Raw genomic sequence first — 16,269 nt, forward strand, 5'->3', positions numbered from 1 at the left:
ATTTCAAACTAAAAATAAGTCTAAAGGCCTGAGATAGACTACAAACTTAATACATTTAATCCTGTGATAGTACCCCACAAATTGTTATTGTTATTTTGCGTAGAACTCCAGCATGTGTGGAAGGAATTGATCCTTTTTCTTAAGAAGCTGCCCATTATATGCTGATACTTCCAATTATAAAGTGCTTTTATGATATAGTCTTCTCTCCAAATGACCTGTTCAATAGTTTATTAGATTTTTTTATCTTACAAAAGTAATTGCTTGTCAATTTAAAGTATTTTTTAATATTTTGAATAACAATACACGAGAATACATTTGTTGTATTCATCTGGAAGGCATGAGACTAACGTATATGTCTGGACTCAGTTAGAATAATTATTGATTATTGCTAAAAATATGACGTAATCTCGTGTAAATATGTCCTTGTCTTCTAGACTTAGTTACATTTTTATCAACCTAATCGATTCATGATGAAAATTATTAGAAGTTTTTCACTGCCACTGCATCCTTATACTCCTTTATGGAAAAAATACAACTTTTTCATGTGGCTACAAAACTAGAATCTGTATGTTTTTGTAATATTGCTCAATTAATAAAACAAACCACCAAATTTGGGGCATTGTCGTTTTGTTTATCTTATATAAGTCATTGGGTACTTTTTTTTAGGTTTGTTCTTACCTAATCGTAGTATAATTGCGCTTATTTAATGGTGGGTCAATTCTTTTAAATCGCCTGATTTGGTGCTATTTAAAACCTGTAAGTATCATGTAACAATGTTGACATATTTGTGGTTAAGACAAATCTTTATACAACCAATACTACCACTTGACTGCATTATGCAACAAAGCCTTATAACAGTAGTGCATTGTTAAGCTACTTCTCTTGTGTGTTTGTCTTGCACGAAATGATGAGGTAATGAATTGCAATTTGCACGCAACCCCTCAAAAGCCCTGCAATGTTTTTGAGAATTTTATACTTGTGCGACCTCCACCTCCCAACTACCGGTTCCTTTGACCTCATTAAGGCAAAATGAAGTAAAGTTTCTCAAGGTTGCCTTTGGCACAATTGTCTCCACACGGCATCTGGCCTGCTGACTACATTTGCATAGTAACAAGCAGCAGTAGTACAGAAAAACTGTGGAGCTGTCAATCAAACCATGGGTTACTTTGGATTCTTTAAAGGAAGTTTTTTGGTGTATTTAGATTAAGAAAATATATAGTTCTCTTTCTTTGATCTGGATCAAAATGCAGTCATAACTCTTCTTACAAATGTCTATGTTTGAAATTTTCAGGTTTCGGAAGCAAATGTCTCGAGATACGGAAAAGATCCAAGTTACGAAATCTACTTCAACTTAAGAAAAAAGTACTGTAACCAAATATTTTCGTAAGTAAGGGTATAACTACAATAGGCAAAAAACCCATGCATGGTCAACCATTGCTCAATCAATGGAAATGATGTTACAGTCTGAAGTTAGTTAAACACAACTATAATTGTGTATAGAAATTGTGTATTTAACCTGAGTTTCAGAATGTTATGCTAACCTCATGCTGATTTGTGACTGCCTAACTTCCCCATTTGCAATCAGATCACCCCCCATGGAGATGAACTGAAAGAGAGCTGCATGATCTTTAATTTTTAGTCTCCCTCATGTTTCCTACATCGTTTTCTTGACAGGTTCCCCAGCAGGCGAGCGTATTCGTCCATGGGACATAAAGCAAAGACGGCTTCATTTCTGGAGTTTAAAATATCACAGTGCCGGTTCTCAGCTACAAAACTTTATAGGCACTTGTTAACCCACTACCTAGCAAGATGTAATCATCCACTCTTAATGTTGCTGGATGTCTTTCAAAGTCAGTGGTAAGAAGACCTTGGGCATAACGCTTTTCTGGTTTTCAACCACAAACTTTTGATTGGGCAACCAGCTACGCCCAGTCTTTTGGTTGTGATGTCACAACCAGAATTGATGATCATTTCTTTTACTCCCCTAGCTAGTACTTAGTGACAAAATTATAGCACAATTTGGTCACTTAAACTGTGTTTAAGAAAGAAATTGATTGTTGTTTTTGGTGTAATCATTCTCAAATGATTGGAAAACCCTAAAAAGTCCCTAAACATAATTTTCTATCCCCGTAGTAACCTGACTTCATCAGTCCTTGAAGGGTGACGAGGGGGTCAGATTGCTTTTGTGGCTTCATGTCCCACCCAAAGGAGGTGACTGAGGGGGGGCAGGGTCCATTCTAAGAGTAGGAGATCAATATTTTAGTCATGAGATCTATTGACCCTCCGTTTCAGATGATGACTATGTCTCCAATTTCTCACAATAGGACATTCTAGGAATTACACAAATGTGTGCAAAGGTTGTTGTCGTCTGACACGACGTATAGGGTCCGCAAAGATTTGAAAAGGGACAATGTTCTTGCCAGGGGGGGGGGTGCATGGATTAGTCCCTGCCGCTTTTATCCCTCACTGATCGTAAAGCTGCCACTTGGCCTCCATTTAAGAGTCGAATACGCCTGATTGGAAGGGGGGCTTGCAGGGGTAGGGATTGGGAAGGAAAATAGATCTAGACTTTATCGGCAGTCTTTTAGCCAGAAAGCTTCAGTGCTGACTTTAGTTGGACTTTTCAGAAATATAATTTAGACTCAAAAATGTGTGTCATTCATGGGAAAATGGTGTGTTGGGGTATAAACTTGCCGCTTGTTCAGATGTAGGGGTTGTAACATGGCTTCATGGATGACCTCATCCTCTGTCCTTGTACTGGGTGAACATTGAGTCATGGTTCTTATGTACTGTTGAGGTGATTCTTCATAGATTTATTTAGAAACATCTGGATCTGTGTTTTCTTTGGAAAGGCTTCTATCCCGCTAGGATTACACTTTTTCACCTCAATCTATCCAATATCATTTAAATGTCTAAATAGATGAATGTGTAACTAACTATATGAAGCGCTCCTAAGAGATGGTTGGTTTGTCCTCTCAACTCTTGTCTATGTTTAGAAGATCACGAAGAATAGTCGTGAGTTGTGTGGTTTTAATGCTATAAAATACTGTGATACATGCTATAGTTCTCATGACATGTAATGTATACATCAACCTCAATGGATAAGTTTGATATTGATTAAGTCATATGGATGGTTTACATTGTGGAGACCCATTTGGGTGTTTTTTGGTAAATAGTCTTAATTTAGAGCCATTTTTGACCCATTTGGGTGTTTTTTGGTAAATAGTCTTAATTTAGAGCCATTTTTGACATTTTGTTACTGTTGCGGAACTAAAGTGCAACCCGAGTTGACCTCCAGTTTTGCATGTGGTGTTTGTTGATATTGCTTTCTGTCATGGAGGGGGTCAAATTGAAGCCTGGTTAAAAGGTGAAATCCCAGCTGAGAGGTTTGCTTAGAGATTGGTTGAAAGTAGTGACAGCTGCATGTTTCTCTGCTTTGTCTACTCAAAAATCCTCTTTCCAAAATCTCAAATATGACAATTTGTTTCGGGCCGAGTGGGGCCAAAACAGATAAACAAACCCATCTTTTATACAACAACATGAAATTGGACAGAACAAAAGCAATGCCATGCTTGAATAGAGACAAACAGAAAGGGAGCTCATTTGTGTGATTAAGTCCTAAATACCAGATCTAATCCGCATGGGTTCCTCTTCAGAACTTAGTACAAGGGATTTAACGATGTCAATGACAAAAGCCCTGGAATATTTCCCTGAGATTCATTGTACTATGGGTACAAAACATCATTTTTTGTGCAAAATATATCGTATTCCAATTAACTGGCAATGGAATCAAAGTCATAAGACAAAAATTGGAGTTCAACCCAGTTAAATCCATGACTTAATGATACAAGAGAAAGAGGATAGTTCATAGAAAATCCTGCATGATGTCCCCTGTGGCCTTTATTTTCATCCTCCTTATGTTGCCTCCAATGATCTGTAGCAAAAAAAACAGCCTCCAGCCTTCTTTCATTAAGAACTTATTAAAGTCAGAGAAGTGTGAAGGAAAAAAAAACTCTTGTCAGTCAGTCAAGGTCACTCTGTACTTTTAGGAAAAAAAATAATACATCACCCAATTTCTTCCCCCAATTCTGAACATAACAATGATTTCTTTGTTATATCGCAGAAGTGAAAATGCATCATCACTTATCAAGATGTAATCTCCTTTTAGCTTGAGAGCAAAAGCAATATTTTCTCATCATTGCAAGGCAGCTTTTGTCATGAGACAGCAGCTCCTCCGCATTGAAGGTGAATCAGGAGGGGAGACGCAGGAGGTGCTCGGTTGCCTGGCAGTGGGTCGCCGCTCGGGGCAAAAGGGATCTGAACTCCCCTGACAGCCTCAGATGGCGCAGTGCAGGAGAAACCTGCAGGTGTAATGACAAGTTGGCTTTACCACAACATGGATTTTTGTCATATTCTTGAAGAAAAATCAATGTAAGATGATGCACAGAGCTATGATAAGTTGTTATGTGTTGCTATGTCAGGCCGTAAAACCCCCACCAAAGCATCCAACTAGTCATCTGGAGGGTTCTACGTCCTCTGGAGGCATTGAGTCAAGGGGCCCGTTGATAGTCATGGCCCCTGGGACCTGTCCACATCTGTTCTGCCACTGGTAGTGTTGATGTGTGGTACAAGAAGGGTGTAGTTACAAGTCCTTTCCCTTTACTAACATATTCTGTATTGGAAATTCGCACACATCGAGCATGACACCCTATAATTAAGACTAAGCAGGCTTTTCTAAGCTTTACGGCTGAGCAAGTTCACTATTTTTCCTCTGCTAAAACTGTTTTATAAATGTGGCGAAAAATCATGTGATGATCCGATTATGATTGATGCTTTTGTTTGACTGTCGTCATGGTTAACGCTGATTAGCCGAGATATTTGAGTATTGTAGGAATGTTTTGTTAAAGAAGGACTGGAAGTTTTCTGTCGTGATGATGGCTGCTATGATGCATACTTGGCTTTATGTAAGACTTGGAGAATGTCTTAGTGATGTTGTTTATTATATTCTTAGATGTACTTTATGGAAAGTAGCTTGTTTCGCCTCAAGATATGAATTAGGGCAACTGAGTGACTCTTTTGTAATCAAAACAAAACTCAGATTCACGTTTTTATCCTATAAGTAGGTTGCCTTCTTCTCCAATCTGCCCGGTAACACTCGTGCAACGTGAATGCATGTGTGTGTTGGTCATGTGTAAGAATGTATCAGCGTGTATGTTTGCAGTGAGTGGGCAGAATGGGAGGAAGAGGAGGAGGAAGAAGAGGAGGAGGAGGAGAAGGCCAGTGCTAAAAGCTCGAACAAAAGCTAAAGATAGCTCAGCGCTCACAGGCAGCACTCAGCTCGCCTCTTGTCAAGGTTGCACAAAACTCAACGCAACCATTTCCACAGTCCAATTACAGACAGATTTCCCAACCTCCGCCCAAGAAACCCTGGTTTCCACTAGGATTTGGATGTAGAAATCCTGATGTCATACGTAAATAGCCATAGTGGAAGACATAGATTCCACACAAAAAAGGGTCTGCCTTTTTTGCCAAACTGTGTGTATTAATGAGTTTTTACGCACTAAAAGTAATTTATGTAAAGGTTTGCCTCTGCATAGTTGAAACTAATGACGTAGTCGAGGGCAATTATTTTTTTACTGGTGCACTTTGGTCGGATGGAAGAAAATTTTGCAACACTTGTTGCCTATTAACTGAAATAGATTGTTATTATTTGCTTTCTTGACTTCTGGTAATTGACTCGGGCTTTTTGGCCCACAACAAAATGAGATAAAAACAGTCCTTTATCCTTGTTTGATTTAATTTACTACTAAAAGGACTGTGGCTTGTAGCTGAGTGAACTTCAATCTATCAAATTCAGTAAAGTACCCCCTGAAGTGTGAGTAGGATTTTAAGTCAAAATCCCACCCAAAATCCCAGTGATATTTAAAGGGATTTTCTCCATGGGGTTTTAGTCTGCTTTTACATTTCAAACAGTACAATTCGACAGAACACCCGGCGTGGGTAAAAAAACATCTGCGTCTACCGCATGGTTAAACATGCAGACAGCCGTTTAACCCTAAATATTCCAACGCGTATTTGTTTTCCCAAGTCACAAGCTTGAAAGGGATCTATATACCCTGACACGGAAACATAGAGGTTCAGGTTGATCAATGTGTGAGGGACCACCCAGAAAGAGGCAATTTCCTGATGAATGCCCACTTTTTTCCCCTCACAAAAATGTAATGTTTGAATTAATTCCTGCCCTCTTTAGAATAAGTAAATGTAAAGTGACCAAATTTACGTTGTCCATCTTTTTTTTTTATTACACCTCTGATTGTTTTTCACTTAATGAACCGCCTTTGCGCCCAATCAATCTGAGAGGGGTCACACAGATGGTTCTATCCGTCACTTCAAGTTGAATAGGCCATTGTTGTAGCTCAAGAAAAATCACCAACCCGTACAAAAGCCGGAGGGTAAAAGCGGCTCACAATCATCGAGAAGCGCTCTTTCTGCTGTATATATATATAAAAAAAGTGCTTAAACGGAGGTTTGCGGGCAACACGTGCACGCTCTATTGTCTTGCACGCAGAGACCATCTGGAGAAGTCATCCGAAATATACTAAGAGAGGCTAATAAACATGTTTTAGTACACTGAGGGATACATTTCCACTAACATTAAAATGACTGCAGTTGCAGAATAACGCAATACTCGTCTTACGTCTGTCTATGCAGTTTTTTTTTCAATTTAGCGGTTAGGAAATGGCTTTAATGTGTGCTTTCAGGCTGATGTCAAGATAAATGCATGTTGGATAAGTGGATGCAGTTTTGTGTTAGGCCAGATGGACTGAGCCCAAAACCAGCCAATAGGTGAGTTTTAGCAAAAAGCAAACTGCCATTAAGTTTTTTTTAATATTATTCATTGGCTTGTAAAATCAATTGGGAAATATGTCAATTTTAACACTGTTTTTGTGCCATAATGAAATATACCAGACTTTGTGCGGGCGTTTCCAATTAAAAAACGAGAAATTGGAGGTCAGGGTGAATTGGATTTGAGCATTTGGTGGAACTCCCCTGCTTGTCACTGTAAGCTGATTTGCAGATGGACTCAGGTGGTCCTTCTTCAATTAAGCGACATGAATGTAAGATTAAGAGAGGAACTGTCAATGTAAAAGCTACTAAATCAATGCTTAGTCTTATTCTCAGCCAAATGGGACTCCGGATGTCTGTCTGTAATTGATATGCAATGCATTTTCACTCTACTGTAGCTTTTGTTGTTGTTGTGATGGCCATGACATGACCTCACTATCTTAAGTAGTGAACTAGTAAGATTCAGTTTGACTTGTTGTCCATAGCCTGACTTATTGCTCAGTTGTTTTTGTTGCCATGGAAATGCTCGTGCATCTCCTCACATTTCCATGGAAACACAAAAATGATGACTGGCGCAGTTGTTTAAGTTAAGTGATGTTAATCGCTCTATAGCTATAATGAGAAAAGAGGAATGCCATGTGGGCAGCTGGGGTTCGAATCCTGCTGTTGTTTGACTGATTACTACACTATGTAGTTCAGTATATGGATGAACCTTTTTTTCATTAAAATAAAGAATTAGTCTTTTTACAGCAAAACAATGTATTCTAGCCAGTCACAGCTGTAGCTGCAGTAGAGGTTTTATAGCAATAAAATAGTTTTTGAGGGTTGGATTGTTTCCAACACCTACAGTTGTTACTATTCAGTTATTATTGAATATATAAATAGTGTTGACTCCTTTCATAGTTTGCAGACTGTTCATGCATTAGTAAAAATGGTCACATCATGCATTTTTGATTTAATGCATCGTCACCTCTGATTTGTGAAGCTTCAATGAAGCTGTTGCGCCGTCTAGTGGCTAGATACATAATAGCAGACATGTGCCATCATCTAAATTGCTCAGATTTATTTGCCCCATTCAAAGGGATGGGAGAATGCGTAATAATAAATCCTGGAGGTGATTAAAATGTTGACTATGTAAGAAACGCCATAGTAGAGGAATATGTTTGTACTGGGATTGGATCCATTGAAACAGTAAGCGATATGTTATACGGGTATAATGTTATATGTGTCATAGATGTTAAGAATCTATTAGGAAAATAAATAAGCGATGACCTGTCGGATTTCTTATAAGAAAACTGATGTTTGTCTCATCCACGGATAAGTGACGTCATCCAACAGGGTGCGCTCAGAAAATAGTGAACATAGCGACACCTAGAGATATACAGAGTTCTTACAAGAACAGCTCGTAAACATGCTTGAGTTTATTTATAAATTCCGTGTCCATTCACGTTGCCATGCTGCTTTTCCAATTGATGATTATTTTGTTGTCTGGACAGCCCCACTGATGGAGATGCGTACCCGTCTTTTGTGCATCATCGGCCGGGGAACTGAGCGTGCGTTCACCGGTGGGGCGTTTCTGCCGGGAAATGTCAAAACAACGGAATATGATCATAAGCAACTTCAACTTAAAAAAATACATTGTGCAGAATCATCGTTAGTTTAAAAGTTATAACACTTTATAACAATTAAACATTTAAACATGTTTGAAAGATCATAAATGGTAGTAAAAAATAGTCAAAATGTTTAATATTTACGCACACTGTTCTCGTAGGACTTTTACTCTGAAAGGACATTTGGCAAACTCAATGCCATTCCTCGCAACTTGACGTCACCGCTCATCAGACACCTGCCAGACTAGACACCGCACGCACGCACGACTCACGTGCGTCGATATGAAAATGTTTGTAAATCGTAACAGTAAATAACCCGCGTGCAGATCGAATAAAGTCCGAGATCCGATTTTGTGTGGCGTAATGAAGAAACACCAAAGTCCCACCAAGCAATCGGCGGCGTCAGATGGATCGACGGCGTCGTCTCGTGGTGGCGTGGTGACCATCCAGCAACTCAATGAGCTCCTTTCGAACGGGAGCGGCTTCTACAGCCTTCCCACGCAACACTTCAACGAGGTCTACCCTCGGATCTACATCGGCAACGCGTGAGTAAATGTACCCCCCATCACCATCACGATCCTCGTATTTGCTTTCCCACCTGGCAGCCACCGACCGCCTGTTGTCATTTTTTTGTTACCTTTGGGGCGCCCTCTAAAGTGAGTCTTGTCTAACATGATCACGACAATTGATCTTTAACACAAAAAATGAAAAAAAAGTTGCCTCACGATTTGAACCTAGCCAAGATCCACACATCGTTTTAGAAGTGAACTCAAATATACATTCATAACTTAAATTTGGCCGAGACCAGGGGTGACCAACTCTGGTCCACAAGGTCACCTAATCTATTTTTTGTATCATATCATATTCCTCTACCACACATGAATCAAAAATCAACTCACCAGTAATCCAGATTATTTGATTCTGGAGGAAAACATGGCGGTTGGAGCCCTCAAGGACCAGAGTTGAGCATCCCCTGACCTAGACCCAATAAAGACAGGATTGTGTGATCCACATTATTGTAATTATCAAGGAATAAGCGGATTGACACGAGAAGGTAAGGCTTTAAGTTTAGAGTTCTCCTCCTTTCCATCTTTTGGTTCCGATAACTGCCAAGAAAGGAAGGGAGATGTTTTTTTATGCTGTTAAATAGATCGCCATTACAACTAGATCAATATAAATGTGCCACCCAATCAAGTCTACAAATAAAGTGATGTCTCCAAAGCATCAAACACTCTGGATTGTGTAATCAGTGGGCACGTTCAATCAAGGGGAAAAGCTCATGTGCCCTTTATTGATTGGGGACCACCCTAGGGACCCACCCATCTGACCTTTTACTGCTGACGTGTCGACTTTACCGCCAGCATAATTGGAGCAAAGCCGATATATGCTGTTGTTTGCGTTTCCCCTCCTCACATGAGATTTACGCCGGGTTTGACGAGGTGGTGTAGTCCTTGAGAATGTTCATTAAGTTCTTTTAGATGCTCCCTAAGGCCTTGACCCACTTGAGGCCTTGATCCATATTTCCAACCAGGCTTCAATTATCTCCAGACTGATTCAGATTGGATTGGGCATGTTAAAGAAATGTTAAAGTCAAGAAAAATGTCATGAAAATTTAAGCATGTTTCAAAAATAGGGCTGCAAAATTCACAAATAATTTACCTGCTTTTTGCTAAAATGCATCACACTTGGCTAGATGGCAGAAAAGAGCCATTAAGCTCTAGTAGTAAATAACATTTTTTTTTGAATTGAGGGAGTGAAATTACAACATTTCCCAAGGCACATGATGCTTAATTTTGAATAGAAGGATAAAAAAGACAGCTAAAAGTGCTTTTTTGAGGCTGCAAAATGTTGACAGTGACTTTTGAAAGATCTAATGTATATATCACTTTTGCACACATTGTGCTGACACGCTTTTTTAAAACCATTTTTTATCACCACAGAGATGTTTTCTTCTTCCGTGCACACATTAATCATCCCTTGTGTGCTGTGTTAGTGTTTGTAATGTAAAAAAACCCTCTTAAATCAGGAAGCCATAGTAAGCTGGTCTTTATTATTTGCAGGTTTGTGGCCCAGAATGCAATGCGTCTGCAGAAACTGGGTGTGACACACGTGCTCAACATGGCGGAGGGCACCTCCTTCATGCACGTCAACACCAGCGCCGACTTCTACACCGGCACGGGCATCGCCTATCACGGCATCAAGGCTAATGACACGGAGCAGTTTGACCTTAGTGCCTTCTTCGAAGAGGGCGCTCTTTTTATTGACAAGGCCCTTGCACACAACAATGGCAAAGGTTTGAAAAATGTTTGTCATCGTAAAAATGATTATAACTATGTTGTCATTGTTTTCTAACATTCGGTTCGTTGCAAGCACATATTAATATATACATATAATGAGTAGTATTTCATTTATACATATAATGATTCAAAAATTAACCAAACACATTCCTTTAGTTTTTAGGATGGAAAAACATGGAATCCTTTCTGAATCACTGCTAACATTTGCTGCAGAAATTGGAAAAAAAAGTAATGTATGCTTAAAAAAGTAAGCCAATCAATCATTTGTGGCTAATTCTGACTCACTCCAGAGTTCTGATCCATATTTTATTGCAAAATCATGTCCCAGGATGTTAGGAAAACGTCTCACCTGTAGCTAGTCGTCGTCCTTCTCTACATATCGTTTACATGAAATATTTGATTCTCCAAGTTGCAGCGTCAGCACTTTGTGATACAATAAACTGCACCCACCGGAATATTAGGAGGCCAGATCGGCCCTGTTTCGCCGCAGTGTCAGATTTTGCTTCGAGCGACGATATCGTCCCATTTTTTTTCTGAACGTCGTTTGTAAGCCAGCTCTCCAAAGGTCAGAGGTTGGAGGATTTTAATGAGTGGCTCTGGTGCCGTTGCTGCAATGCGGGGGGCTCCTTTTTACATGAGGACCTATTTTTATCAACTAGTACTACTACTACACATTATATTCACCTGGAAAAATATCTGTGAGGAAAAAGGTAAATTGTACATGTTATAATTCAATCTGATTCAGTAAATTAAAAAAAAACAACTTGTTTTTTTTAATGTGCAACACGTATTTGTGCAGTGTTTACATACATTTACATGATAATACCTTTAAACGAATACAATCCCTCCTAAAAGTGTTTGAATTTAAATATAATCTGAGTATTTCAAATCCATTATATTCCACATTACCTCAAAATATTTTTTAAAAATGTATTTATTTATTGAAAAATGAATTTTAATGTCTTTCTTCAATCCGTCTATTCCAATGTCTTTTCTCCCCTGTTTAACTCAACCTGTTTTCGTACTTTTCAGGGAAGGTATATGTGCACTGCCGGGAAGGCTACAGCCGCTCACCCACCATGGTAGTGGCCTACCTCATGCTACGCCACAAAATGGGCGCCCGACAAGCTGTGGCTACCGTCCGGCAAAAGAGGGAGATCGGCCCTAACGATGGCTTCCTGCGTCTGCTGTGCCAACTCGACGAGAAACTGGCTCGAGAGGGCAGGCTGAACGGCGAGGTGGGCAAACTAAAGACCAAATGAAAATGACCTCTCATGCCTTTTCACTTGTTTCCCGCTGCTCTCCAGGACTTTCCCTACTTTTCCCTACTTTTCCCACATACCAGCACCCGTCACCTGGGGTAATCTGGAACATGCTTTTTATCGACGTAAATCAATACTCGCACACACCCGCCCACCCACATCCGCCTTTACCTTCACGACGAGCTGCCGTAAAGCGCTACCCATAGACTTAGACTTCATTTAATTAAGCGACTTCGAGCATTCCGGTGTGCCGTACTCATGAGATTTCTAACCGAGAAGACGACAGCACAATCGTTTCCGAGAGGTTTCACTGCCGCTAATGTCGGAATTTTTTAAAAGTCAAATTCAACAGCCACTCACAATGTGCTGTAACCACACGTACGTAGAAGCATTCCACAAGTTGACTGTAGCTTTTTTGTAACACCATTTAGCGTGACGGCTCCTAAAACCAACCAGAGGCCTCTTCCGTTTGACACTGTTTAAATACATTATGGGACAAAAGTGATTAAAAGTCCACTGCCAGTTCGCACACGCTATACCATGCACTTTTTTCCTTTATCATGCAGTTAAACATTGCAATATATGTCAATACTCTCATCATATATACAGTATATATATAATGTAAGAGCATCTATTGATTATTCAACAATGTCAACTTTGTGCTGATCTTTTCATCTATCAACTCACTTTTTCTCCCTTCTTTGCTATATATAGTATATATATATATGTGTATGACTATATGCATATGAATATATACATGTACTGTGCGTACTGTATATACGTATTTACTGTATGCGTTGACATATATGAATGTATGAGCAATGTGTCTGTAGCGTGTAATATCGTCCACGTGTCTTATATATCACTTTATATTCGTCTATATGAGTCAATTATCGATCCTATCATCCGTCATTTACACGTGCTGCAATATATTTATATTCCAAAACAGTATGTGCATGTTAACCAGCCCTATAATCACAATTATATGATCAGTGATCACACATTGTGTATTCACATTGAGACATGGGTGGCAGCTTGGATTGTCTAATGGCGTCATTCCATCCATGTTTCTTTATTTTTGGTCACTTGGCGGCACTAATTTATTTTTCCCAAAGTATAATTGATGTTCCAACTTGCCGGTAGGCCTTTGGAAAGGTGTTAGCTTCACTTTATAGTACTATCCAAAAGTGTCCACTTGGGACAACTTGTACTATAAGGCAATTAAGAAGCTCTTCTCCAAAACAATTGACCAGAAACTGACTAATTGCTGCCAGATGCATCATAGCATTGCAGTAACAGCATTTGCTAATGCATGAACATATTATCCCCAGCTCATTTTTGTCATTATTTCACCGCACGTGCCCAGCTGTGATCTTTATCAAAAAATGTGTCACAGCATGTTTTCTCCCCCTCTTCACCTCATTATGACTCCGAGACCACACAAAAAGGTCCATTGAGTACCCTTGAGTTGAACCAATGTGTTTCTGCAAAGAAATCCCAAGACCCTTTTTAACAATTAGTATCATCAAATCTTTGTTTCCCACAAAAAAACGGAATTTGGGGCTGAGCATTTCAACCAAATGCCCAGTTTCCAATATTCTTTTACAAGTAGTATGAGTACTTTTAACACTCAAAAGTCTAAGTGCTACCTTCGCAAATGGACCAATCTACATCTATGTATTGCATAGTCAATACTGTAATTTTAAGCATGAATGAATAACATTTAAACTGCCCGTTTTTACCCGAAACCTCTCGTGGGTCTAAGTGTTTTAGATGTATGAATGAATACTCTAACACAAACCATCACTGCCGCCCAGTCAATGTAATACATTTAATTGTCCTTATATGGATTTCGTTCCCATCTTAGTTTCCTTCTCATTCAATTTCCAAGTGTAAAAATCACAGGATCACTTCTAGGTTGTCTTATTCAGGGGCGATGAGCCACCAGCATCATTTTTGCAAGCTTTAAACAAGCTTTGTTGTCTTGTGGTTGTTTATTTTAAAATTCAAACTGTGTTGTTTTCTGAACCGCGAATGTCAAATTGTAAACCGTATTATACTGCGTAATATATAACATGCACTAAGACTAAGTAGTCAATTGCTGCATTTAATGTCCAAGCTGGCCTAATATACTGGTCGGTAGAAACGTTTGCTTAATCGTTTACTTGGGAGGATTGAAATTCATCTTAGTTGAATTTATTTTGGGTGGGAATCGTTTTGGGAAAGTTTTCGTCCTACTTCATCTTCTCTGGTTTAGTTGAATGTGACATATTGGAAAGATATGATCATTTGACTTCCAGATAACTTTTTTTTGACCATTTAATTTTTTATTTCTTGTCTAAATGTGAAGTCTCTCGCGGTGTATTTCGGACCTCTCCGCTTGTGAATTCTCCTTTTGTGCCAAACCCCGAGTGGCCGACAACCGATCCGCCGCACATGGTGGAAACTCATCTGGTTTGAACTTTGTTCACCTTTCCCACCGAGAACTTTTCCCACCTGAGAGTTTTTGTTTTAAACAAGCACCGGGAAAAGAGAAGCAAGCTGGGAGTTTGGCCAGGTGGAGCGCAGACACAAGTGTGAACGCCCCTATCAATGGTTTTTTGCACAAAAGGAGTCCACTGCCTGACTCCCACTTTGGCCCGTTTCCCACTTTGATGATGACAACCCAAACGACACAGCAGCCCACCTGAAGCCTTACAGCAAGTGTGTCATCCAATGTCTGTTTCAACCTCCCGTGGCGAGAAGGAAAGGCTCGGTTCAAGTGCACTTGATTTAAGATCAGTTTTGATTGGTTTGTTTTTCTTAACTTGGACAACTTTGGTAAAAATAAATACTGAGTTATCATCTGGTCTCATTGTTTTTTTTAGATGTTACAAATACCATTGCATATTGACACACATTCAAGTCAACCAATTATTGTACCTTGACCGTTTTTCCAACCGACGTCTATGACCAGGGTTATCACAGTGGATTACAGCAGTCTACCACAAGGTGGGGACACATTTCTGCAAAAACTCCTACATGCAAAGAAGGAAAACGACGAGGAGAAGACACAAAAAATCTCAATGCACCTCAAGATGTTGTCACAAGTTATAACTCTGTCTCTATGGCTTTTAATAGCGAAGAATGGAGTGTCCCAGATCGCTTCCAGCACCCTCTCCACCCACCTACCCCTTCTTAGCCTACAGACTAATTGTTACAGAATAGCTTATCTGAGTCTCAAGGGGTCTCGGCACACTCATTTATGTTAGGCCTGCAGTTCATAAATTCTTTTTAAATGATCTGTTCTGGTTTGGAAAAATTACCATGATACTCCATTGACCCTGCTCGACCAACTCTGACTTCGGAAGGGGAAACATGCCAGGCACTGAAAATCCAGCACATGGCAGGAAGCATGGCGAGGACAAATGTTTATAAGTTGGGTATATGAGTCCCTGGCTGCTAGTTTGATTCCCAAACAGCTTTTCTGGTCTCATCAGTGTGATGAAGTGACATGTATTCCAACTATGTGTTTGCTTGAGCATGGAAATGTTTACAGCTTTGGCCAAAAATCAGAATTGACTACATCCTGTAGTTTTCTTGAAGAAACACGAGCTGGTGTCAATACATATTTAGCTGTTTGGGTCGAATACTTCAAATGCCTGGAAATGTGTTTATTTTTCTGACTCATGCACTCATTTGCTCATATCCGCTAAGCTAAAATCACCTGATGTTGGACTCTTGTTTATGGAGGAAATGATTCACAATCGAGAAACAGGACGTGTAATCAGTCACAGGTATTTTCAGACTCTTTTTTGCTATTGACGTTTTCATCAGTCATTGCTAAGAATTTTGTTGGCAACTGGTTCTGCCGCCCTCCTGACGTCTCCTCCTTGAAATCCAACCATGTTGCCAAGCCAAAGAACATCTGTGGCACAGTGTTTCTTTATCAGGAAACATAAAGACGGAAAAGGATCACAATCCTCAGATCCTCTTCCAAATGTTTTTGCCCGCAGTGTTGTTCGTTTCATCTTGGTTTTTTTTGGACTGCACCGCATGTGGATTCTTCGCCGATGTTGCCAGTGCAACAACTAAACCACAACATCACACCCAACATGATGCCGTGTCAAATTCCAAAATTGGTCATAAATTTAAAACAAGTACTTGTTTTATCCCTTCCAGACAATCTCAAATTTGGTCAATGTAAATATAAAGACTGGTGGTTCTTTTCTTCAGCTTGTCTTTGGCGTTTTAGCAGTACTCCTTCCCAAAGGA

The 16,269-nt window shown here is 39.6% G+C and overlaps 1 protein-coding gene across 1 annotated transcript; it reads left to right on the top strand.

Annotated features, from left to right (window-relative positions):
• The first annotated feature begins 8,649 nt into the window (after nt 1-8,649).
• On the top strand, nt 8,650-14,864 carry dusp3a (dual specificity phosphatase 3a). Its single transcript, XM_077739678.1, has 4 exons — nt 8,650-9,001; nt 10,517-10,749; nt 11,786-11,991; nt 14,366-14,864. Exons 1-4 carry the CDS (start codon nt 8,820-8,822, stop codon nt 14,399-14,401), a joined length of 657 nt encoding a protein of 218 aa, XP_077595804.1. The 5' UTR covers nt 8,650-8,819; the 3' UTR covers nt 14,402-14,864.
• The last annotated feature ends 1,405 nt before the right edge of the window (nt 14,865-16,269 follow it).

This window comes from Stigmatopora nigra, chromosome 18 (assembly GCF_051989575.1).
Source record: "Stigmatopora nigra isolate UIUO_SnigA chromosome 18, RoL_Snig_1.1, whole genome shotgun sequence".
Taxonomy (NCBI): domain Eukaryota; kingdom Metazoa; phylum Chordata; class Actinopteri; order Syngnathiformes; family Syngnathidae; genus Stigmatopora; species Stigmatopora nigra.